Raw genomic sequence first — 25,279 nt, forward strand, 5'->3', positions numbered from 1 at the left:
CAATAGTCCTTGCTTGATTGAACACCAACAGCAGCATAAGTGGTTTGGCAGAGCAATTTCCTTTTTGCTTCAAAACAAACATCCATACTTATTGATGTTTCTCTTCATCAGAAACAAGACTCGAACGTTGTCTGCTTTCATTTGGGCTGGTGGAAAATATTACATCTATATTTGTCTCCACATCTTATCTTTTCTTTATGTTTGCTCTTTCATTGCATTTTGTATCTTTGATTCTAATTTGATACTGATCTTTTCATCATCTCGTTGCTGTTTTTAACCACTGCATCAGTTGTTCGTCATGCCGGTGAGGTGGCTCGTGGGATGGCAATGTCCGACTGTCCACCACTTTGGTCCAGACGGAAATGTCTGAAAAACGATTTAATGGGTTACCATGTCGTCTCGTACAAATATTATTGTTCCTCATAGGGAACATTGATGAGCATTGGTGAGCATGTTAGCATGCTAATGTTAGCATTTAGCTCAAGGCACTGTAGAGCCTGAGTAGACTCCTGGTCTTGTTTACCGCAGCATTGGCTTTCCTTCCATTCATCTCCGTTATAGCTGCTTCTTATGAACGTGTGATGGGGCTGCAGCTATTTGAAATGACTCTGGCAGCGCTCACACGCTTGTACTTCAGAGAAAATAGTGTCGATTTTCACAAAAGGTGACGTGTTTCATCTTTCCACCCTCCACAAGCGTACACATGCATAAATGCATGTCTTCCAACAGAGATCGTGTTGCAGATAGACCTCACCATCTATCTGCACACCACAGCATCAGTAAGGATATGGTGCCAGACTGCAGCCAATGGCAGGTCAGATTTCATGCTCGGGGGTTGTCATGGGGGGGTGAGTGTGTGAGGATGCAGGAGTGTGTGACATGAGTCTGGGTGCCCTTTGCTTGTCGTTCCACCAATTATGCAGTGCAATCACCACTGTGTGTCTCCCAAACTGGCCATTTATTTTTCTCTATTTCAGTGATTCTGAGTTTACCTTTTATGCAAAGGAAAATCTTTTTTTTTTCCTTGTGCTCACAATTTCTTTGTTTCTCTTTCTTTTTTCCTTGCTTTTCATTTACGTTGCTGTCGCTCTCTCTATATATTTGTCATTGCATGAGGCAGGGGGAAGAAGTAAAGCAGACAAGGAATATATTCTACTGAAAGACAGGTCCGGATAAATAAAGAAGAGGTTTACTCAACCCTACCCGAGAGGGAAGGATGCCGGGAGGCGAGGGAGGGTTCTTTTCTTTTTTTTTCTTTTCCTTGAGGCAGCTGTCAGATTTTGAGAGGACGATGAATGGGGGAGAAAGGAGGTAAAAACGAGGAAAAGTTGAAGTGAGCTGTGTTCAGGAAGGGGAGATGTGGGCTGGACTGGTGATAATGAGAGATAGAGACAAAGTCAGTCTTGGTAAAGGAGAAGAGGACGGATGCAACATGGCATGTACAGGCATAAGTAGAGACACTGAGTGCAGTGTGGGTGCAGGATGGTTGCACTGATGGTTGCAAGATATGTTAGCTACGCTTGTATAAAACAGGGTCTAATCATCAAAATATCTAAGGGAGGATCTTAGATCATAATAGTAATTAAATCAAAATATGAATGTAACCCACATTCTATCAATGGCTCTAGACATACACCTGAATACCAGATAAGGCCTTTTTTAGGGTGAAACCACATAACCCCAAAATGTCAGCTTTTCAAGAGCCAGGAAGTTCTCATTTTTATTAATTAGTTTTGAAAAGGTGTCTCAAACCCAATGGCTATTTCCTCAAGTTCCTTCAGTGAAAGTGAAAACATGAAAACCAAACTTGCAATAACAAGTTTTTCGCCTGACAGCCTTGATTATGTCAAATTCGTCATATCTTAATGGGCCCTCGTTTACGTCACACTGTCAGGACTCTTAAACAGATCGAATTTAGTCTCAGCTGCGCTCAGAAATGAAACTTTGAAGATGGGAATTAAATTTGGGCGCAGTGGTGCACCTATTGGTACTCGGTCTTAATCTGACTTCCTTTGAGTAACACCTTTAGACGAGCATGACCGCTCCTACTAAAATTAAAGCTTTTTTTTTTTCTATGACTGCCTCCCACAAGAGTTTCCACAAATAGTTGAATCGGCTGCAAACTAGCCATTCTAGCATGAGGAGGAAAGCTGAAGTTTACCTTGTCTGTTAGTAATGGTGTGTACCAGATAGTTATGTGGTTTTTCTCAGTGGTCGGACGTTTGTGAGATTTGTTGCTGTCAGCTGTGCCAGTGTATCTATTGCAAAGCAGAGCTCAGAATAACTTCCCAATAATAATACTTAGAAACTGCTATTCATGTAATAGCATGACAACCATAATGTGTTCTCCACACATCGCCTCAATTGTAGTGTGTGTTCTCCACCTGCTTATTTCTTATGAGCAGAACAGCACGTCTGACAACACTGGGAACTGGGATACTTGGAGGACTTTAAAACACTCCTCAGGCTTTCAACTCGGCCGTTTGTGTTTTTAACGAGAGTATTGGCTCCCATCCTTATTCCCGCATAACTCTCCGTGAATGAGAATGTACTTGGCAAGCCCAGTTTTTTAGAATCCAGCTTCTGCTAGTGTGGGATTACTTTTTCGAACAAATACAGTGCAGCCTCTGGTTTATTCCAGGATTTCCTCCTGATTTCTTCTTCTGCGGTGTTCAGCAGAGAGCTCGAGATGAACATTGCCAACCGCTGTTGTATAATGCACATGTATTTGTTTCTAGTAAGGTAGCCTGCCGATGTTTATGACTGTCTCCCGCTTGCATCAGCTACCTTTTGTAGCACTTATGATAGTATCCGTTTGTCCACGCCTCTGTGATTGTGCTGCAGTGGTCTGCAGTGCAATACTTCTGGCTGTGCATCAGCTGGAGGAGTTTGGGTTTATTCTAATTAGAAATGATTAAGAACACAAGCAATTTCTGGGACTGATGATATTGTGATGTGCCCGGTCATACCAAAGAGCCTTCAGTAACGCTTCTCTGTAATGACTGTGGCTTAATGTTAGTTTGGTGATAATTGCAGCATGTTTTGACTCTTTTGTGGCCAGAGTCCAATTGAGTATGTGTTTGTTGTGTAAAAGGCACTTACAGCTAAACTGTAGAGCTTTTCCATTTTCAAAGCAAAACAACCAAACTGCTCTCCATTACACACTGAAGACAAGGTTCAATGGTTTCACTTAAAAGACCCCTTTGAAGAACAGTTACCATGATGCTTTGCTTGTAATGGCCAGTCTTGTATAAAGCCTCTTTGTTTACTTTGCTGGCCACACTCAAATACGGACTTTGTCACGCCCCTCTGCAAATAGATGTACAAGGTACCCTTCAGCGTCTGTATGAGATGGACCCGACTTACAACTAACTCCAATCTAAACCCATCTGCGGCAATATTAGATGCTCGGAGTAAGGTGTCGTAGTATAAAGAGCAAGAAAGTCTGCAGATGGATCAAGGTGGGGTGCATGGATGGGTCAAACCAACATGCAACATTCACCCAGGAGGAGACTCACTCATGTCCTGTTAGAAACCAAAAGTGAACAGTTTTTGTTCATTTCAGCACGAGACGCCGAGGGGCACGGCAAGACGTCAGTATTTGATGCTCTGGGAATGAGACCGGGTTGCTGTTTTGTGCTTCAGATGTCATCTGGGAGGAAGAGGATGAACAATCTTCACTTTGAAATTTTATTCACTCGAACATCCAATTCCACCTTTTTTTTTTTTTTTTTTTTTTTTTACTTTTAATTGGAGTGCACAAGCTGTTTTCTCATATCTCCTCTGTTTTCTCCGGAAAAGTTCATGATGCTATCCAAGCTGAGCCTTTGAAGGCCGGTTTGTGATCAATGCGCAGTGTGTGATCACCCACTCACTTCATGGTCAGATCTATAAGGTCTGCATTGGGATGCAGAGCATGTATTTTAGCTCCCATGCCTGCAATTAGATTGTAGCTTTGAGCTATGAAAATTAAAATGGGTGAAAATAATGTAATATAGTTTCAGTTTTAATCCATACATGAATGTAATGTTATATATTATATTATTACTACTACAGTAAGCTCCAGTCAGTGAACAACATCAACTACATTTAGATAATCATATATAATATCATTCTGACTCTATAGAGCAAAATGTGTACTATGACATTACAAAGTATTCTGCTCAGAATGGTGGGCGTTTACCAGACACTGCAGCAGAACTGCAACACTGCACCATCTAGACACATCTTGCACCATGTCAATAGCTGTGTGTGAAAGGTCAGCTCTCCTCTGTGACCCTGCGGGTGGTACTGCTTCACTGTGGACACGGCCACTCTTAACCCCTGAACCCACAGCTGAGGTGTGACATGTGTCAAATAAACACAGGGAGAAAGGTCACACACACACACATGCAGGTGCTTGGTGAATTTATGTCCCCTTTAAGGTCTCAGTGTATTTCCTGTTGATGTTATAGGTAGTAGCATGTGTGAAGCATGCTCAGTAGATGAACTTTTTTCTTCTGTTTGTAAATCAATATCTCTCCCAGCTACCACCTTCTTATGCAATTTCTGAGCCCCACAGGTGTGCATGAGTTTCCATCATTTTTGGGGACATTACATTGACTTACATTCTTTTCCTGGAGCATCACCCCGACCATAATCATAACCACTACTTACACCCGAAACCTAATTGTAACCTTAACTCGAGTCTTCATCCTAAAGTGTCACGATTGGAATTATGGGGACTTGCATTTAGTGTGCATAAGGAGGGTAGTCCTGACAATGTGACTGTGCAAACAGATACATGTCCCTACAACACCAGCAATACAGGTCGACATAACACACACACACACACACACACACACACACACACACACACACACACATACACACACACACACAAACACACACGCACATTTACATTAATTCACTTCCTTGAGACTTACCTTCACCCTAACCATATCTTCTACTTGCTTAACCCCAACACTTACCCTAACCTTAGCCACTGATGCAAATTGAGCTGTTTTCTAACTGGTGACACATCATTTGTCCATAATTGGACAAGCTGTACCCAGTGAACTGGTCTTTAGTCTAAAATTTGCCCCTGAAAATAGACACACACACACATTTAAATATTTGTGACATTTATCCTTGGGGTATACAACCCAAGTAAACGTTAAAACCTGAACCCCAACAACAACAACAACAAAAAAAAGCCTATGGTTGAGGAAAAGACTTCTTTCCATCCTTGTGAGGACATTTGGTCCACATAAAGATGCGAACAGCACACAAACACAAGCGCACAGTCAAGAGCTGTTGGCGCCTACCTGCAGCGTCAGCTTTCCCTGCCTCGACTCCCGTCTTCCCCTCGATGCTGAGCCCTAAAAACAAGGAGAGGAAATAGAGAGGGAGAGGAGATAATGAAATAAATACCCTGCCTGGCAACACTTCAAAGAGAGAGAAAGAGCCTGATGTGCTCTGCTGCAGCTCGAGAGGGAAGAGATGTTACATAAAGGGAAAAGATTGGGAGATAACAGCAACTACCACCTCCACCATCACACACAGAGAGGAACACATTAATAAAGTTTGACTCCTCCTCAGCTGGTTACTTAAGATTCATATTCTGTGTTGTGCATCATTTTGAAGCAGTGATCAGCTTTAGTTAGTTACATTATATAGGCTTCTTATTAGCCTTAACATAAACAAGTTGTTCCACCACTTAGGCCGCGTACTGTGAATGAAAAAGCTGTCAAAGCTGAGTAAATCGGGATTCGGGGCGTTTATTTTGCATCATGCTCTCATGTCATTGCATCTATTATTCATGTATTCATGTAATATGTGCATGCAGGCGGACAGAGGATATGCCCATTTAAAACCATTCCCTATTCTGTCCACGGGACCGTGAGTGCGCGTGCATATGTGTGTGTGTGCATGCGTTTGTGTGTTACGGCATGCGAATACGTTTGTCTGAAACAGCGTCTTCACTCTGTGGCCGTGATTTGAACTCACATTAGCTTTGAATGCAAACACACAATCCACACACACAAGCACACGATACAAACATGTATGTTAGCATAAAACAGGTGTCCTTTATTCAGGGGTATTTTGAGGCCTGGTGGATGCTTTCTCGGTTCAGATCAGTTCACACGCTGTCATACATGCACACACACACACAGGAATACACACTGACAGATATATGTAGTCTCGCACAGCGTATATAACCTGTCAAACATGCACAGAGACTCACGCACACAAACCATCTCTCTCGTTTCACTCCATTTTTCCCTTTAACTGTAACATTTCTACTGACACAGACAATAAATTGTGCTTTGGCTGGTTTTTATCCTTCCTCCCGAGGCCACAATTACATTAAGTACACTATTGCTTTGTGTGACATTGTCTGTTTTAATGAATGTCTCTCCACACAGCCCACTTGCTGCTCAATCAATGAGTTTTGGAATTTAAAAGCTTCTTTAATGCCCTCCACATCCCATTCACTTGACTTGGCTTTTCATGTAAAGTGGTGAACGGATACTTCAATATTTTTCGGCCCTAATCAAATTCAGGATCGGGTTTGCAGCAGGGAAATCAGAGCAGTGATGCACAGCTGTCCCTATTTACATTGGCAGGAATCAATTGCTTCACATATTTTGCTTGAAAACTAATCATTTGCTTGCGAGATTCCTCTCTAATGCTGTCGCAGACGAAATGAAAATGTGATTTGGGTGGCTTTGTTGCATTGTACATGCTCCTCTTTGGTTTCCTGTTATTCATACTGATGACACACGTGGTAGATGCCTGTTTACTGCACCTGGAATAAGGAACTTTCTTTTTCTTCTGCGTCCTTTATTCTTCTCTATGTTTCTTTTTTGCAGTTATGTCGTCATCCAACCATCAATCACGTTTATGCAAATCTAGAAATGGTCCCAAAAAAAACTTAATTTTTTTATAAAAGAAACAGAAGAAAGTTATAAATTGCTTTACAGTAATACAATTGTACAAAACATAGTAATGAACATAAATAAAAGATATAAACATTAAAAACAAGATTAAATAATTTAAAGTATTTCAACAGGTACCATAATTTGAGAAAAAGCCATTAGAGTTCCACAGCAGGGTCAGACAGCAAAGACCCGGTCTTCTTCAGTGACAAGTCGAGATTTTAAAAAAGATTTTGATAACTACTACGTTGATTAAAATGCATTTATTGAATAAAAATATAGGTTATTAAATATTCATCATTCATGTGATACTGTTTAACTTCATAGAAGTTTATAATCGATAACACATATTCTATTTACTATTCACACTGGGAATAAAATGGAATCAGCTTTCCTCCTCTGGTTTACTGTGCTTTCTGTGCTGCTCTCCTTCTGATTTCATTTTCAGTGGCTGTTCATACACGCTGCCGTTGGCTGAACCATGGCTCTATGTCTGGCGAACAGATGTTGAGGTTTCAGCAGTACTGAAACATCATTATGTAAGAATAAGATCATTGTGTATTTATTGTCACTAAGTGGACCACGGAATGAGAAGGTGTTGTTTTCACACCCAGGCAACGCAAAACGTGACACAGACATGGTGCCCCGGCATGGACCGGCATGGACCGGCATGGACCGGCAGGTGTATTAAAGACTGTGTCATGATAAGAGGTTTGTCAGAGCACAGTGTGTATAAATGTATGATGCAGAATTTGTAGATTAGTGGATGTTTTGGTGTTAGAGGGTTATTGACACTGAATAACTAAAATGTTTATTACGTGGTGAATGTGTGAAGAAACCGTTCTTGTGTCTGGTTGCTTTGGCATACAGTTCTATGTGGCGCCTATCAGAGGGGAGAAGCTTGACAAATTGTCTCCATGGTGATGGATCTGCAGTGACGTTTCCTGACTCTGGAGATGTTTCAGTCCAGAATGGAGGACTTTGCAGAAGCAAAAGAGGTCTCGGCTGTGTTACTGCCTCCGCTGCCTACGGCGGAACAACAGTGCCGCCCCCTTTCCGTAGTCGTATGTTTTGTGCAGATTGGCAAGGCGGAATAACATTCTCACCTTGAAAGCAGAATGAAAGGGGCTGGAGTCGGAGTGGGCGCGGGGTATGAATGTTTGCTTGTTAAACTTGCAGTAAAACACATTCAGATTGATGTCCTGCAGGTCTCTCCACTCTGATGCAGGATCGTTGTTTGAAAACCTGTTTTAGAAGTTTTCAGTGCAGCTCCTCTTTGCCATTCTGAAGTCTTCTGTCAGTTCGTTCTGGCCCGATTGCTCCAGCTCTTCTGTTTTGTACTTTAGGCCTCCTTGGCCTGACAAAGCTTCCTGAGTTAAGATGTAAACCAGTGATCGTTGTTGTTGTACGTGCGGAAAGTTTTGGTCTGTAGCTGCAGCATAAACAGTCAGTCAGTCCAATCAGGGAGCGAGACGGACGGAGCAACAGGCGTCCTTTAATATGGTGCACCGATGGCCCGGTGTGGTTTTCACCCTGCTGGGACACTTTAATGTGCTGTATGCGTTTTGGCAGTTCACGACTGAGGTTTCTGTGAAAGTCCTGAAGAACAATGAGCAGCACAATTTTACCACGAACCAAGAACAATTATTAATGCATTTCAGTCTGACAATGTAATTAACAAGTTTGCCAAATGTCTAAAAAATAAATGTAAAAGTGAGAATAATTCACATCCATGAGAAAAAAAATCTCTGTAGAAAGTGGTTAGCAATTTATATCTTAAATGTTAAATTCATTTTTACTGTCTGCAAAGCCTGGCAACAATTAATAGTCATACTAACGAGATGAAACTATTTTCTGCGCCAATAATTTCCCATCATTGCTATTTATTTTAGAGCTGGATTCCAGCCCCTCTTCCTGGCAAACTTTGCCTTTAAAAAATATGTGATATTTGATGTAGCTGATTATTCCACTTCAACTGAGCTGCAATTTTGCCTTTTACATTCAGCTTTTCAAACTTTATATAACACAGTTCGCAGAAGAGCACTTCGATGGGAACCAGGTTTCCTCTCTGTATTCTGTGTGTGTCTGCCTCCCTCATCCAAGATTTTCTGTGCCTCTGTCTCCCCTCCATACCATACTCTATAGCTGTGTTGTCTTGAGGAAAGAGAAAGAAAAAGCTGGTGTAAGCTGATCTGTTGGCAGGGATACACTGCAGAGGAAAGCCGATCACCCTTTCTCGCAGTCTGTGATTCTCTATTACACAATGAAACCCAAATTCCCCCCAGGCCCACCACAATACTACGAGGCCCTTTTCCAGCTCCTTATTGGACAGCCCCCCAATCTCACACACACACAAACACACAAACACAGACACACTCTTAGACACAGATTTATGCAGATATATACACGTGTACACATGCCAGTGTGTTCTGTGCACAAGGGGATGGTCTGCTTCACTTTCAGTTCAATGGGATATGACCATGTGTGCATGTGTGTCACTTCAGATTCTGTCCAAACACTCAACAGATGGTGACATTTAGCCCCCCCCCCACCACCATGACAACAAGGTTAAGGGTGTGAAGACGTCTGAGTGAGTGTGTTGGGGTTTACGGGGTCAAGCCTGACACGTGCTTCTGCATCTGTAAACCTGTGTTCTGCTCGAAGTCGCCATCAGTGAATTCACGCAAATAAAGGCAGACAAAACTTCCTTTAATTTTTAATTAGTTGTGCTGCTTTAAAGCAGAGGAGATAAGCCGCAGCAGGAAAATGGCTGCCATGCTCTCGCCTGGTAATTAGCAGCAGAGTCGTGTGTATATGAACCGAAGCACAGACGTTAGTGATGTGCAGCATGATCCTGTCTCTGAAGCTAGCATGGGAAGAAGAAGCAACCACAGTATTTAGCCATGTTAGCTATCACCGTCATGTTATCTCAGATACTGTCCAAATTATCTCTTGGTTTATTCTAACTACTTAAATTGACCTTATGTTATGACAATGATTCTTACAGTATAACTATATAATAATACCTACATTTTTTTTAACTGTCTCAGAGTCATTTTAGTTCCTACCTGCCGTTTGATGGGGGACAGCCATGAGCGTAACGCTAACGGGTGTAACTGCTGTAGTGCAACAGTAGAGTTGAGGTTCTGACGTGAACTCAGAGAGACTGAAGTTGGATGTTTGTTGTGTTGGTGTTAATTACCTTTTTAGCCACTCCTCAGAGTGACTGGAGAACACTACCTGACAAGAAATTAGCCTCTTAGCTGCAGTGCTAACCTTCAGCTAAACTGGTTTTGCTAAATTGGCCTAATTGTAGGTTTATATTTGGCAGTAAAAAGTGTGAAAACCAAACCCTTTTACTGTAATTGTATACTTCTGACCATTGTGTAGTGTTTTTTGTAAGTGTGTAGGAATATAGTATCATTTAAAATATAATACTGGTAGCCAGGTGAGCAATAGTGAAATGTAAAAGCTGTAGTGTAAATACATTGTGCAGTAATGTAGTAAATATATGTACATAAAGAGAACAGGCAAACAAATATATGTGTAATGGATAGATATATACTGTGATGTGAACAGGTGTAAACAGGTAGTAATACGTATATACACTGAGATGCAAACAGGTTTTAAATTGTACGTCCAGGGAAGTATGCAGGTGGTGTCAGTGCAGTAGGATTTGTACAGTATGATTAAGTACAGTATATATATGGCAAATATGGTAAAGTGGCATCTATGTGTCAGTGCGGCGTGGGTTATATGACGCAGTGACGAGCTCCAGAGCTGAAGCTTTCTCATGGCCTCACATACTTAAAAACTTACACTAGTGGTGCGACTTATTCTAGTAACTTCAACCTGATAAACCAAACACTGCTGTGCTAGTCAAGTCTGGTTGTAATTACAACCGGCGCTAACACACAGGGTGAAAAATGAACCTTGATGAACATAAAAACCGCCCTGCAAGCCAAATTCCACTTCATCCATTTGCTTATCCTCATCTCCAACAATCGTTCATTCACTCATGTGAAATTAATGGGCGTCATTATCAATATCTCCCTCTGAATGCAACGCCGATCAATATTGAAATTCAGTTTTGGAACATATTGAATAAATGTTACATGCCAGCAAATTGTTTTTAAAGGCTGTGAGACCATCTAATAATTAGCTTAAATGTTTTCCCATTGAGCGTATTGAAAAATGCTTGTGCTGCCAGTGTAAATACAGTGTTGATCCTGATGAATGAGGTGTGACTTTCTTAGAGCATTCTGAGATGACATGCCAATGAATTTTTACCACAATATGGCATTACAAATGGCATTGTCATTTCTCCTGTTTGTACATTCAGTATGGATAATGACACAAACTGCACAGTATAATACGGAGCTGATGTGGAAAATGATAGCACCAAGCTAACAGTCGCTACTGGGTGCTATAATCTCCCAGGAAGTAGTTCTCTGACAGTGCTGGCAGCGGTGGTGGTCATTTCTGGGCTGTTTAATCAGTGCTCATATTCACAGCTTACTCTGTTTCTGTTTTGCTGCTGATTACAAATGTTATGGATCTCATACGGCTGGAAATTGCGGTCATGATTTCAGTAATCAAGACTCTGTGTTGACACCGTAGAAACACATTTTCTGTCTCTGCTTGTCTGTCTTGAAGGTCACTTTCTTCAGAGCTCTTTCATGGCGTTCTGCTGGAGTTCAACCTTTTCCCCTCTTGAAATGTTGTCATCAGTTCCTCCAATCTGCTACTTCTTCGCCGTTCTTTCCTCGTTGCTTACTTAACCCCTTGTTAATGTCTTGTCTTTCAATTCTTTGCATAGTGTTTAAGTAAGGGATAATGCCCGACGAGGTGTCCATTATCAGAAATGAATGGATGACGTGGAGGACACGAAGCGGAGGACAGTTGCTTCCGCGAAGTCCATTCATTTCTGATAATGGACACCTCGAACGACATTATCCCGCTTATACCATGGTCACTTACAAAAAAAAATAAATATTAAATCAATTATGAATACCTTAATGTTGTTTTTTACCGTTAAAATCCTAAGTTTTTCACAAGAAGCGGCTGAGCGGACTATTTAATATCTCTTGTTGTGACGCGTTGCCAAGGCCACAGAACCTGCAGCTCAGTCGGCTGCAGCTCTTGTATTAGGCCTAATCAGTGGAGGGAAGATGTAACGCCCCTCTAAATTGTTCAGTTCCTCCGGTGTCACCTCCTTGTGTCGCATCTCCTTCTTATATTCTCTTCTCTCTTTCTCTTCTGCTGCATCCCAGTCTTCAAAATTATCAAATTCACCAAATAGGTCAAATGAAACTCTAAAATCACTCATGTTTTGTCTACTGTCTTGCCGTTGTGATAAATAAACTGTGAAAAAACGTATGTTAACGTATGTTATGAGTTTCTGTTGCCACGGTTACCAACTAGCGTTTGAGCCAGCGCAATAATTTAGAACAATTAGGCTATTTGACTGGAACTTCTTTTATAGATGTCCTATAACACTTTTTAACGGACACCCTGCAGCCAATCAGAATCGAGTATTCACCCAGACTATGGTATAATGTGCGTTAATGGCATTGTTTATGTATATGAATAAACAGCTATATCAAAACCAGGCCAAACCAGTGTACCAGAGACTAGACGTCTGCAAGAGGTGGAGCGTTGAGAGGCCCATTTCATGTGCTGCTAGAGATCTAAAAACAGTGCTCAGACATGAACAGGCTGCCATATTCTTTTGGACAAAGAATAAGAAACATCTGCATTGACTCTGCCAAGAGAGTTTCCAGATCCACTATGATTGTGGACACCGTATGGATGAGTAAATGTACCTTTTGGTCCTCAAAAGACAAACAAGCTGCACTCATAGTGATTTGCCAATATTTCATTTACCGGTTGCTCGCTCCGTACACTCTGGCTCCTCGTCAGAATATTTAGAATTCTTTTGAAACGGTGCAATTACATTTTTATTTGAATATGTTGTACAAAGTTCAGGCTTAGGCGCGCTCTGTATGATCACATACCAAAAGATCATGTCATAACAGTTACAATAAGAACACTTTTAGTGGATGATAAGTGATGATCTTGTATGAGTCTATACACTGTTTCTTGCTTAATACACCTTTAAAGATGAAATGTGGTGATTTACTCCATTTTAACTGGCCTCTGTTAGCATTTTACCAAGAGTGATGTCAGGCTGTCCTCAGAGGTGCCATCTGTGCTCGACTGCACTCACACTTGTTGTGTGAGCCCAGTCGAGAGTTGTAATAGGCCGTGCAAGCCTTTGATTATCACAATTGGATTCAATTTCCAATTCTCAGCGTCACCATTCTATTCAGCATCGATTCTTCACTGTGTGCCAAACCATTCACTTTTGTCCACAGTCCACAGAATTACAATATGCACAATGACTGGCAGTTAAGCTTGATGGTCGCGTTGAAGGGCACCGTCTGCCGAACAAAAACAAGCTCAGAAACGGTGTGCAAGACAATGCAGCTGTGTGGCTTTTCAAAAAGTGACCTAAAAACATAATGGAACATCATGCAGTAAGACTCTCAGGCTTTGTGTATTGCTTTCAAATATTTACCCTCCTGTAGATTAACTTTTTCTCAAATAATGTTATCCCTGCTGAGTCAATGCACATGTATAGTATGGCATCATTCACTCTTCCATCCTCTTTTGTGTCTTTTCTTTGGGGAAGTAACCTCTTTGAACATGCATGTGGCTCCTATTCAGCCACCTTGAATTCATTTAGAAATTCTGTTAGCTCATACAGAGTGTTCCAGCAGGACACATGAACCTTCTGCACATTCAAAACATGTTTGTGTTTTGGAGTGATTTTTAGAAATCGTGTACAGCTCAGCTCTGTTATTCAAGCTGAATGCGACCCATTATGTTCATAACCCATAAAAACGTTGATCAAGTCTCTTAGAGAATGAAACCTTGTTCAAGTCTAAATAATTCTGGAAAACAAAGCTTTAAGTTCTGAAGTTTAAAGCTGCACACAAGCCATGACAGATGAAATCACATCTTTAACATGAAGGTTTGCTCTTAAAGGTCCTACATTGAGCAGAACTTGAAAAAAATTACCTTGTAGCCCTTTAGCTGCCATCAGAACTCTGATAGTCCTAATACTGGACGACCTCCTCCTTTCCCCTTCTTGCTCCGTCATGGTTACCAACTGTTCATAGTTGCCTTTTCTTGTATTGCCGCCATTATTTTTGAGGTTGCATACTACCACCACCTGCTCTTCTTTCTCCACCCTGTTCTGTTTTTATTGTCGGGAGGGAAACCGCATTTGTTGCAAGTATTAAGGGACACGTGCTCCCCACCCCACTGCAAATTTACGGTACGCTGATATCCCAACATGCCATCACGTCATGACAACTGTTAAATAGCTGCATTATGCAGTGGATTTTTTTTTTCATCTGTTGACCCACCCCGCTACCTGATTTAATCATGCATAATGAATTCCCGACTCAGTTTCATCACACACTTCTGATTTAGGCCTTGTTCTTCCATCAGCACACATGTCACATGTCAAGCTGACATGAATGTATGAATATGGATGGGCACATGTGTGTGTGTGTGTGTGTGTGTGTGTGTGTGTGTGTGTGTAGCGTATGCCATAGCCGGAAGGCAAAATGCCCTTTGCTGTGATTGAGGGGTTTCGCACTGCTGTCTCTTTTCACAGCATGAGATCCTCTCAGCTCGCCTGCCGTTTGGTAATAACTGATAAGGCAAAGTGAAAAGCACTGACTTGATGGTGTGCTGGATTGAGTTTGATAAAAGGACAAACAGAATACTGACTTCCAAAATGTCAGCCGGGTTAAATTAGTTGAACGACTTTGGTTCTCCCGTATTGGTTTACAACCAAAAGATGCTGTCGCGATAAAAGACTTCAAACGAAGCAGACACGGATGTGTGTGGATGTAGGTAAATTCGTATATTAAGGCTGACTTTGAGAAAGGTTGGTTTTTCTGGGCGTGAGGCTAAAGATGAGAAGGAGCCGAGTTGAGGAATTTATGCTGGAAGGCAGAGAGAGAAAGAGGAACATTTCATGATTTGTTAATCAGTACTGGAGAGAAACTCCAAACACTTGGCATCAGGATCCTGTCTTAAATTTTCAAAATTGCAGTTAGCATTGAAACGGTTGTGGCATGTGTGCCTGCGTGTGGAGTGCGAATGAATTTGTTAGTGTGCATTGTTTGGTGTGTGCATGTGTGTGTATATGTGTGGGAGCTCATGCAAGGACCACATTGATCTTCGCTGAGGGCTGCAAATGAGAGAAATACTCCACATCAATAAATCAAACAATGCCATTCTGCACCACGCTGCACGTGGATGTCTGCGCTAAGAATGGGAGATTAGGGTGGAGGCAGAGAGGGGAAGGGAGAAGGAGATAAGAGCGGGTGTCATGATTCTCCATCACAAACCCTCCCGAAATGTATTTTGCAAAACAAAAGCACCTAGGCCAGGGATATTATTAAGCCTGGTGCCTCGAAGCTATCCCACTCTATTATTCCACCAGAACAAGAACTTTTACTGGAAGGTACTTGTGTTTCACTGCATGAATAGCCATTAATCTTACACATTTTCATTTAAATAATTATGAATACGAAGAAAATATGCAATACTTGCCAATGTTCTCTTTGCTGCTGGCATCTCGTTCAGCCGAAATGACCAGTGGGCCAGCATTAGTCTACAAGGTCTGTCTGTTCAGGTACCGCTGAGGTCGGTTTAAGTTTGTAATAATATGAGACAGGATTCCACAGTTCTCAGCGTTAGCAGATGATGGTGCATCGTTCTTTTTTCTGGGGGTTGGCATTTCATGCTTTGTGCATTAATTTCTCGCCTTTATCCAAAGTGCTTTACAATTTGCCTGTCGTTCAGGACCGATGGTGCCGAGCAGCCATGCAAGGCGCCGGACTAACCATCAGGAGCATATTGTGGTTCAATGTCTTCCTCAAGCACGCTTTGACATGTGGACAGGAGGAGCTGGGGATCCAACCAGCAACCCTGTGATTAATGGACAACACGCACTGCTGACCTACAGCCGCCCCGTTATGCGAGGAAGTACACGGCAGAGAGCCAACAGGAAATGAGGAGAGGGAATTAAGTTGTAGTTTATGGATGACGCCGTAAACCTCTCGGCCACCAGTGTTTAACAAGTTTAACTTTTTGGACATTTTCGCTGGAGCACTCCCGACCGTGGCAGTGCAGCGCTGCCATTAAAACGAGTGCTGTGGCTGCTAATGTTGGCCCGGACGGGGCCGAGGACTAGATAAAGCTTTTACAAGGTGCCATGATTACTGTGCTTATTGTGCTTGTGTTTTTATTGTGCCTAATTGGCAAGCAGAAGTCACTGCTGTGTGTTGGAGAATGCCATAAACGGCTTCTTGTGTGAACTCGCTGCCCAAGCTGAAATGGGTGATGCTCCGGGATTCGCCAATTAGAGCCTCAGATCTAATACAGTATATCCATTATGTGGCGATCCATGTTGCCTCTGGAAAAAGTCAGAACAGGACATGTTGATTGTTTAAATAATGTTGACAGTTTCCTTTGATAGCAAACGTTTTATTAATACAACCCTTTCCCATGACTTAATTTGTCTTTTCTGATTTTTAAAGACCCTTTGTTTTCCAGCCTTATTGACTGTCTCCTCAGCTGTCAACACAAAGAAATAGAGGAAATATTTTTTGGTGTATTGTAAGACAAGAATCATCTACCTGGGATAAATTATGACCATATTTACTTATGACAAGTGTTAATGTGGATTCAACTCCACACACTGAATACCAACAGCATGAGTTTATTCAACCCAGTCTCTTGAATAAATGCTGGCATTGTACGACCGGGCAGATCTATTTTCTCAGATGCATGAGATCCTTAACAATGTGTGTGGTTTTTTAGAACTCAGTCATTCTGAATGTGTCTCTTTGTGGTTTCATGGCATGTGGCATTTCAGTGCAGCTACAACTAATACTGCCTTTCAGCATCTGTCCCAAGACTGTGGGGCTTCCAGAGACAGGCATATGGAGAATAACATAATTGGTGATAGTTCCCATTTGGCTTTACCATTAGGGAGAAGTTACAGTGTCGTACTGTGCAGTAACAAATGTAAACATTCTTTTATCCCACAGTCTGTTTGAAATGCTGAGGAAATATAAGCAGAGTGAGGTCACATTTCTTAGGTTTTACTGCAAGACGACTTAAAATGTTTTGTACTGCAACAAGGTTTTGAAAAGTTTTTTCTGTGCATGTGGAACTGTGGTGTTTTAGGGCAGACATTAAAACTCAATGCCACCGTCATGCATCGTGAGCATTCGGTGAAATAATCTCTTATTTGGGGACAGTGATGTTTTCAGTGCTGTGATATAAGTTTAAAACTGTATCGCCCCAGCACTGTCTTCTTCTGGGTGAGTTTTAGAGGGAAGGCAGGAATGCGGATGAGTCATATTGTCACTTCACTGCATTAAAGAGTGAAGAGGGAGCCGAGAGGAGAGGGGGAGGGACGACAGACAGGGAGTGAGGGATATACATATTTTGCCATCCTTGGTGATAACGTTAATGTCAAGGTGGAAGGGGGAAGGAAGACATCAAAGCTAATGAATATTTATGGTTGCTCACAGTAAAGTGCTGTTTTAGAGTGAAGTGGGACAGAATGGCCTCATGAAGACGGCACTTTAGGGTCTACTCTTGCACAGACTGTGAGTCTATGAATATTCATTGTTCATTGTCCCAAAAACAATTTGCCTAACGCTTTTGACTTCTTTTCATCCGTAAAATGCGCGTAAGGTTTTACCTATGCATGGTTTGGCCTATAATGCTGTCTGTTTTCACATTTGATAGGTCTGTGACTTGTGTTTAAAACACAGATATGTTATCTACATGCAGTCTCAGTGGGAAGCCATACATGCTATTTGTATGGATGGTATATCATTGCATATTTGTTTAAAAGTATGAGAGCGTGCTCAAGTGACAAAGTCTATAACCCCATCATATGCCAGACAGCATGATGTCCTTGAGCATATTTCACAACATGCTACATTAGCCTTGCCTCAGCCCGACTGTGCCACGCATTTGTCAAAGTGTCACCGCGGCCAGGGCCAGTGCTGTTTAAAAACCCTTTATGTCGTGTGTTCCCTGTGAAAAATTGCAGGTGAGAATCCTGCGGAGGAAAACCCAATCCGAACAGTGACAGAGGAGGGAGATAACGGCAGGCAAAAAATATCAGAAACCAGAAAAAACACATTTCCAGGTCAGGACATTGCTATGTCAGGGTGTTGCCATGGTTACTCGTCTCAGACTACTACCAGCCTCAAAGTAAACACTGCCTGATGGATGAAAGGAGCGACAACGCTGTTACACTACGTGTTCTGCTTTGGTCTAATGTACAGTAGTGTGGAGTACTTTCTGTGTGCAGGTGCACATAGCTAATGCCTACATGTGTCTTTTCTTCTGCCGTCTGGTTTTGCTTTACAAACGTGTCCCCATGCTGTCAGCCGGTTTGCTTAAAAAAGAAAAAAAATCTCCTTGTTGTGTTAAGCAACTTTTTCCATCACAAATTAACAGCCACGATTTCCATACCTACTATTTATTGCAGCGGGGTGAACTAGTGCCGACAGAGACCTTCCCATGACCTCATGGTTGCAGGTTCAATGTCTGCAAAAACCAATCTGTGTCAATCAAAAAAACTGTGGATGAGTCGTCCTTGAGTATGACAGAACACAGTTTTATGCATCGTATGCTTATACCACTCTGTGTGAGCATCAGCAGAAAAAACCTAAAGGAGGCTGTTTGTTTCTCATGGTGAGTGATGCAAATTTTGCACATTTTTTCACAATTCCAGTCTAATTACAATCATCCTGATGCGCGGCTCCCTCCACCTTATCCCCCTCTCCTGTTCCGTACCCCCCCGCCTCATCAGTCTGCCTTTCGCGTCTTTCTAGCCGGTGTTAATCGCTCCCTCCTGTAAGCCCGAGTGACTCTTGCTGTCTAACCACAGTGGGGGTCACCTCTCGTCATGGTGAAGTAGCCTAAGCACAGTTCCTAGCCTCTTACCCGGGCCCTGTGGACTATGTGACCAATGCTGGAGAGCCTTAACAGACTTACATAAATCCTGTGAAGTGCAGGCTACTGCTGTGTTTCATTAACCTAGGCCTTAGGGAAGTGGAGAGTGACTCACACACACACACACACACACATGTGCTTCATACACAGGCTTTTTTTAGTTGTGTCACACATTTAATAACCTTGCTTGGTGCTGCCAGCGAGACCGATTTGATACGGCCAAGCAAGGAAAGGAGAAAATGGCGCGGTCTACCCAGATACAGGTGAATATTATGAGAAAAAATGGATTGCCTGTCACATTAACCCAAATTTGGTTATTAGCTGCCAAATTTGGGTTAATGTGACAAAAAAATGGCATATCTTGTTTTGAACCTGAGCCATTGTTGTCTACCCCAAAGCTGTGTTCGTGCCAGGAAAGTATGTTCAGCTCTCAGGAGCTTTTGCTTTGTTTTTAGCATTTTTAGCTAACTAACTGGCACGCTAGCTAGCAAAAAATTCCAGTACTGCTAATGCTAGTTTCTATGCAGATAGTTATACAGCAACTCAGAACGAGAAGAAGAAGGAAGTGCAAACTAAGCACTCACGCGTTATTCCACACGGTTACCCGGTGGATGCACAATGATAATCAAAAAGTAGCCTAAATAGCTAAAGGTTTTACTGCGCAACCTATTCCTAGACATCTCTTTCAAATGTCAAATCAGATATAAACAAACTGTGGAAACCAAATAGCTCAAGTATAATTAGCTAAATTTACTGTAGCCTATTAGCATCATTGTCATATTTTGCCTGAATATTGCGGTAAATATTGGAATATGTGGAACCTATAGGATATCAGAAATTCTTTATGAAAAGCATTTCCCATATTTGAGTCTCAATGATTAGATGTGAATTTGGTCACTGCATGTTAGCATGAGGTTAGCGGTCCGGATGCTTTGCTAGCTTTAGGCAGCTTCTTCACAGCAAGATGCTGTCATGTCTAAATGCATTATGTTTTTTCAACATACACAAATAGGCCACGTGCTGGTGTGGAGCACTCCATGACTTCTCATTACAGTTTTAAAATCTGTCAGAAAATGGAGCACAGACAGAAGTAAAACATGTCTGACTGATGTTTGCTGTGGAAATAGTAGTACAGATATTTTGGTCCTTTTTGGTTTACTATTTTTTTTGCATCCATCGGCTTCTTGTTGTGTGGTAACGTTTTGTAGTTTTGAATAGTTTTGCAAAATAATTCCGATATTACAGCATGAAGGTAGGTATGTCTCTGTATTAAAATTCTGTGTTGCAGGGACACATTTGTTGAATTTCAGAGCACAGGGACGTTTTAGAGAAAGCTGTCTGGGTATCATGTTTTAAGGTTAGTGGTAGAGTGGTGCGAACCCACGCATCCTCCTCAAACTGCATTTATGCAGAGCCACTTGCAGATCTCAGGTGATGGAGCAGACACACAGGGCGTACAAAAATGTAGTGGGTATTGAAGTAGTTTCAAGCGAAATACTAAAACACTATATGCTTTATATGGGTTTTTGTCAGCAGTGTGTGTGTGTGTATTGTGTGTCAAAATCAAGCTGTTGGCGGACCCTCACTGTGTCGGTGATGGTAATAGTTTGCCAGAGCCTTGGGGGAGCTGCTCAGCAGGCGATGGTGTCTCTGTGTGTGTGTGTGTGTGTGTGTGTGCGTGTGTGTGTGTGTGTGCACGCATATCAGCAGGAAAAGGGTATAGCAGGCCCCACAGTGCATGTCTCAACAGCCAAGTCATCAACCCTTTTAATCCAGCCCAGCAGGGATGTGTTTGTGTTTTTGACAGTGCAGTGTGCGTGTGTGTGTGTCTGCGTGCGTGCGTGTGCACATTTGAAGAAGAAGTTTATGAGAACTGCTGCCATAAACTTGGTTATGTTATAGTCTGAGGCAAGGCAGAAATCTGTCCACGAATATTTCCAACCAGATGTGATTTTTTTGGTCTTTTTTGATATTGATAGGTTCTTCTTTTGTGCGTGTCATGTTGGTTTGTGTTTGATCCTCCTCTCTTCTCTCATCCCTTGCAGGACGAATGTCATAGGATGAACACTGCTGGTGGGGTGTGTCTGTCTGTGCTGTCCTCCCTCCTGGCTGTGGCTGGGGCCCTGGGTGCCGTGTCTGCCCTCGCTCTAGCTCCTCTGTCTGCCCTGGCTGAGGCTGCCTATGGGGCGGCCGATGGCGTCCCCAGCACCGGGGCAGAAGGGGCCCCCTCGCCCATCTCCTCATCATGCTCCAGCCTTGTAGCTGGGGTGCTCTATGGCTCTTTCTCCCTAAGGGAGCTCTTTCCCTCCAGGGCGCCGGGCTGTTCCTGGTCCCTGGAAAACCCCGATCCCACCAAGTACTCCCTCTACCTCCGCTTCACCCGCCACCCAATCATCTGCCGGACACACTCCCCCATGCTCCTCTCCCTTGACCACCACCTGGCCAATCAAAGCTGTCCCCTTCAACTACAGACAGCTGCTGCCAGGGATCAGGAAGTCATTGATCTTTGTGGCAGCCAATCCAGCTCAGATGGACCGTACTCCTTCCTACAGTTTGATAAGAACTTTGTCCAACTATGTCTAACGAGACATCCAGCTGCAGATGAGCCTCAGGTAACTAAGGAATTGCTGGAGCTGAGACTGGTAGAGGTGTTACTCATTAACAACGAGAACTCCAGTCAGTTTACCTGCGGCGTGCTCTGCAGATGGTTTGAGGAGTGTTTACGCACAGGTCACAATGGAGACCAGGAGGTTTCTGACGGAGACGGTTGTGGGATGACCCAGACAGGATGTATCTGTCCGAACCACAACATCATGGCGCCGCCTATTCCATTGCTCCCGGAGACACCCCACAGTTTCAGTAATGGTTCGCTGGTTCCTGACGACTGCTGCGTCACTGAGCTGCATTCCAATGAAGCAATCGCCATAGCACCCAGAGATGTCCGACAAGGTAGGATTATTTTACACATGAGCACACTTCTCTGCACTGAGCATATTATTGTTGTTGTATACTCTGTATCGCAGCATGATATAACACAGATTTCCAAGGCACATATCATTGTTCTGTGGCAGCCTATCCATTATAAAAACCATACAAGAATTCAACCACATATGAATAGTTGTTTACTTGCGTAGCTTGTAGTACAGCTTGCAGTAGCAAATAGACAAGAAAAGTTGGCCTTGTTATCCTGGCTTTTGATACCACCTCAGGGAGGTTGCATGTCTCCGCTTGACAGAGAATTTATTATTTGAATTTTGTTTGTTGGCCTTTAATTAAAAAACGAAGCAGTTCAAAGGGGGCCCTTTAAACCTTCCATCAAAAGATTTGTAAATGGCTGTCAGAAATTCAGCCTTCTGATCTATATTTTAGGGTTTTCCCCCATGTGGCCAAGAGGTGTGGCTAGGACTTCAGTTTCCCTGCTGCACAGTATTGTACCCAGCACACAGATATTGTGTGCGTGCGTGTGTGTGAAACATCTGTTGACAATGTCGGGACAAGATCAGATTTGACACCAATGCACTCATACGCACGCATGGTCATTCATACATCAATGAATTGAACACAAAGCAGGCAATCTCTTTGCACAGTAACACATGGGGATATGTATGCATGTGTGCAGCTGCATGAATCTGTGTGTGTGTGTGTGGTGTGCCTGTAAGCGACACAGATAAGTGTTTTATCCAAACAGAGATGGACAAGTGCTTGTGCTAAAGCTATTCAGTTCATCACTGCCACCAGAGTATTTCCTTTAATGTAATTGAATTTGACTAATGTAGAAGTGAACGTAGATATACAGAGACGTTGTACTTTATCTTAGTTCACTGCATTGCATAATAGTTTTCCTTTGGGTGAATTATAGACATGTTTGCAGAGTGAGCAGCACTAATTAGAACTCAGTTATTCTTATTGCAAGACTTCAACAACACACTAACACACATACTGAGAGCTCTGGGGAGCGTCTTACCTTGCTGATGGGGAGGTTTTCGTTGCCTGGATTCAATCAACACAGGGGGATTTTATCATCTAATATACTCAGAGAGGGAGAAAGGGAGGGACAGAGGGAGAAACATGGCGTAGGAGGAGTGAGAGTCTTTTACCAGTTTGACTTGGACTGATGCACTGTTGCATGTGACAAAAGCCAAACGCTCTATAAACTGAAGCCAAGTGCCGGGGTGATACTAAACTTCTGCCAGTTGCCTGGAAGCTCTGTTGGCTTTTCTGCACCTCACCTCAAAGACACTGTTGTTGCATTCATATTGTTCAGCGGCTGGTCACTCTATGAGGGATCATGCACCACTCACAGAGGCCGCTTTGAACCGAGCTCTTGAAGAGAAGATAGCCTGAAGAAGTGTAAGCAAGCCTTTGTGTGTGTGCAGAAGACTGTTTTCTTCCAAACAATTCCCCCATGTCCTAATTACCCTAAAATATCAGAATTACTGTAAACCCAACACAGTGCTGTCAGAGGGAGAGCCAGAATTTTGCCTGTGTCCCGTTTCTCTCCTGTCCCCTTTCTCTATCCACGAAGAGACGAACAGCAACGCCTTCGCTGAGTAAGACGCTGTTGAAAACAAAGCTTGAGTGCTCTCCTCCCTCATTTTATGGTGCAGATACCTCACCTCACACCTCTAGGAAATACAACACTTGCACAAGTACGGTGAAACTTCAGGTGCTTTTTAACATTAAGTAAGGACACGTATTTTAAAGTTATTTCCCAAAAAATGAATCCTCACAATTTTGGAGTGACAAAAAGAAAAAAAAAATCTGACTCAGATTGAGCAGATTGCCAAATAGAAACAAAAAATTTCAAAGGGCGTCCCTGTGGTCCTAATTAATTGAATTTATCTGGATGGCTGTGGATCAGGGGTTAGACGGGGCCATCCACCAATCACAGGGTCGCCGTTTCGATCCCCAGCTCCTGCTGCCTTCAGTGTGTGAGCGTGTGGGTGAATGGAAAGCCAACTGAAAAGCACTTTAAATATAACTGCTATATAAATGCAGCTCTTTACCAGTTATTTTTTTAACACGTTACCATGAATGCAGTTATTGAGTTTTCAATATATATATATTTATTGCGCCATCCCAGTCTTTCTTTCTCTGACATGTCAATCCCCTCAAAGATTTTTGTGTGTGGACTATGCAGTTTTTATCCCCCGATTGTGTTTGTGTGTTTGTGCTGTGATGGACAATAGTCTATTATACAGACTGACCTTCACTAAGCTCATTGTATTATTTCTATTTCTGCAAAACCCTCAGCAGGTCTCTCTGCCTGAAGCAAAGGAGGGTTTTCTTGAGGATACCGTATCCTTATTATAGGTTTAACAGGTACAGTGACCAAATTATACTTTGCTCGGCATTAGGTGACCTAAAGGGACAATGTGTCTTTGTGCCAGTGAAATCTGTCAGTAATTAAGGGTATTGCGGACAGGAGCCTGTATGTCCTTCATCCTCCCAGTTAGAGGAGAAAGGGATCATTTTTAAAAAGTACACATATTTAATGTGGTTATGCTCTGTGGAGTCTCTACTGTGACGCTCTATTTTCAATTTTACATTTTTTAGATTGTAGCTGGTAAGGTCCTGGGTCTTTGTCCATCAAATCTATGAATGTACAGTATTACTTCATGACACCGAGCAGATTTGAACCACGTATCTATGTAGAACACAGGTAAACAAATATTTTCTCATTTCCATATAAATTGGGTATTACCGGGCAATGCCAGATGAGTTATGCTATATAAAACAAGCTTGCTATTCCTGTCCCGTGTATTCACTTAGTGAAGATATCTTTCCCTGCTTTTATTTAGCATAGTAAGGCATCACGTACATGTGTGTCTATACATGTCTTTACTACTATCGCTCTGAAACATTGAATAATTTCTACAGCAGAGCTCTTGTATTAGACAAGGTGCTCATCTCACATCATATAAGTATATTATGCTGTGCATGTGACCAATGTGCAAAACAGCTTTGACCGCCAGAAGTTAAGAAACCTGCTTATCTTGCCTTCTTAATATCATTGAGATGCCTCAGCACACTTTTATTGCATTTTTAACGTATTGGTTTTACTCCGCTGCTATGACCAAGAAGAGCCCTGTTAATTCAAAAGCACTGCACTTAAATACACAGATCAATAACATGTAGCGCATGCACTATGCACTATACAATACACTAGAGCACTATGGCCAAATTCATCACATTATTGTAACTTCCCTGCTCATGATGCAAGTCTTAGAAACCGCATGTGATCGCACAAACATGCACGCATGCACACAGACGCAGATGTGTTTCCATCGCTT

General features: G+C 42.4%; 1 protein-coding gene across 1 annotated transcript in view; it reads left to right on the forward strand.

Annotated features, from left to right (window-relative positions):
* The first annotated feature begins 21,046 nt into the window (after window positions 1–21,046).
* adgrb2 (adhesion G protein-coupled receptor B2) overlaps window positions 21,047–25,279 on the forward strand; it is a 141,712-nt gene continuing 137,479 nt past the window's right edge. Inside the window, exon 1 of the mRNA XM_041955097.1 lies at window positions 21,047–21,935. Within this exon, the coding sequence (XP_041811031.1) occupies window positions 21,047–21,935 (889 nt within the window). The remainder of the gene's footprint in view (window positions 21,936–25,279) is intronic.

This window comes from Chelmon rostratus, chromosome 16, assembly GCF_017976325.1.
Source record: "Chelmon rostratus isolate fCheRos1 chromosome 16, fCheRos1.pri, whole genome shotgun sequence".
Taxonomy (NCBI): domain Eukaryota; kingdom Metazoa; phylum Chordata; class Actinopteri; order Chaetodontiformes; family Chaetodontidae; genus Chelmon; species Chelmon rostratus.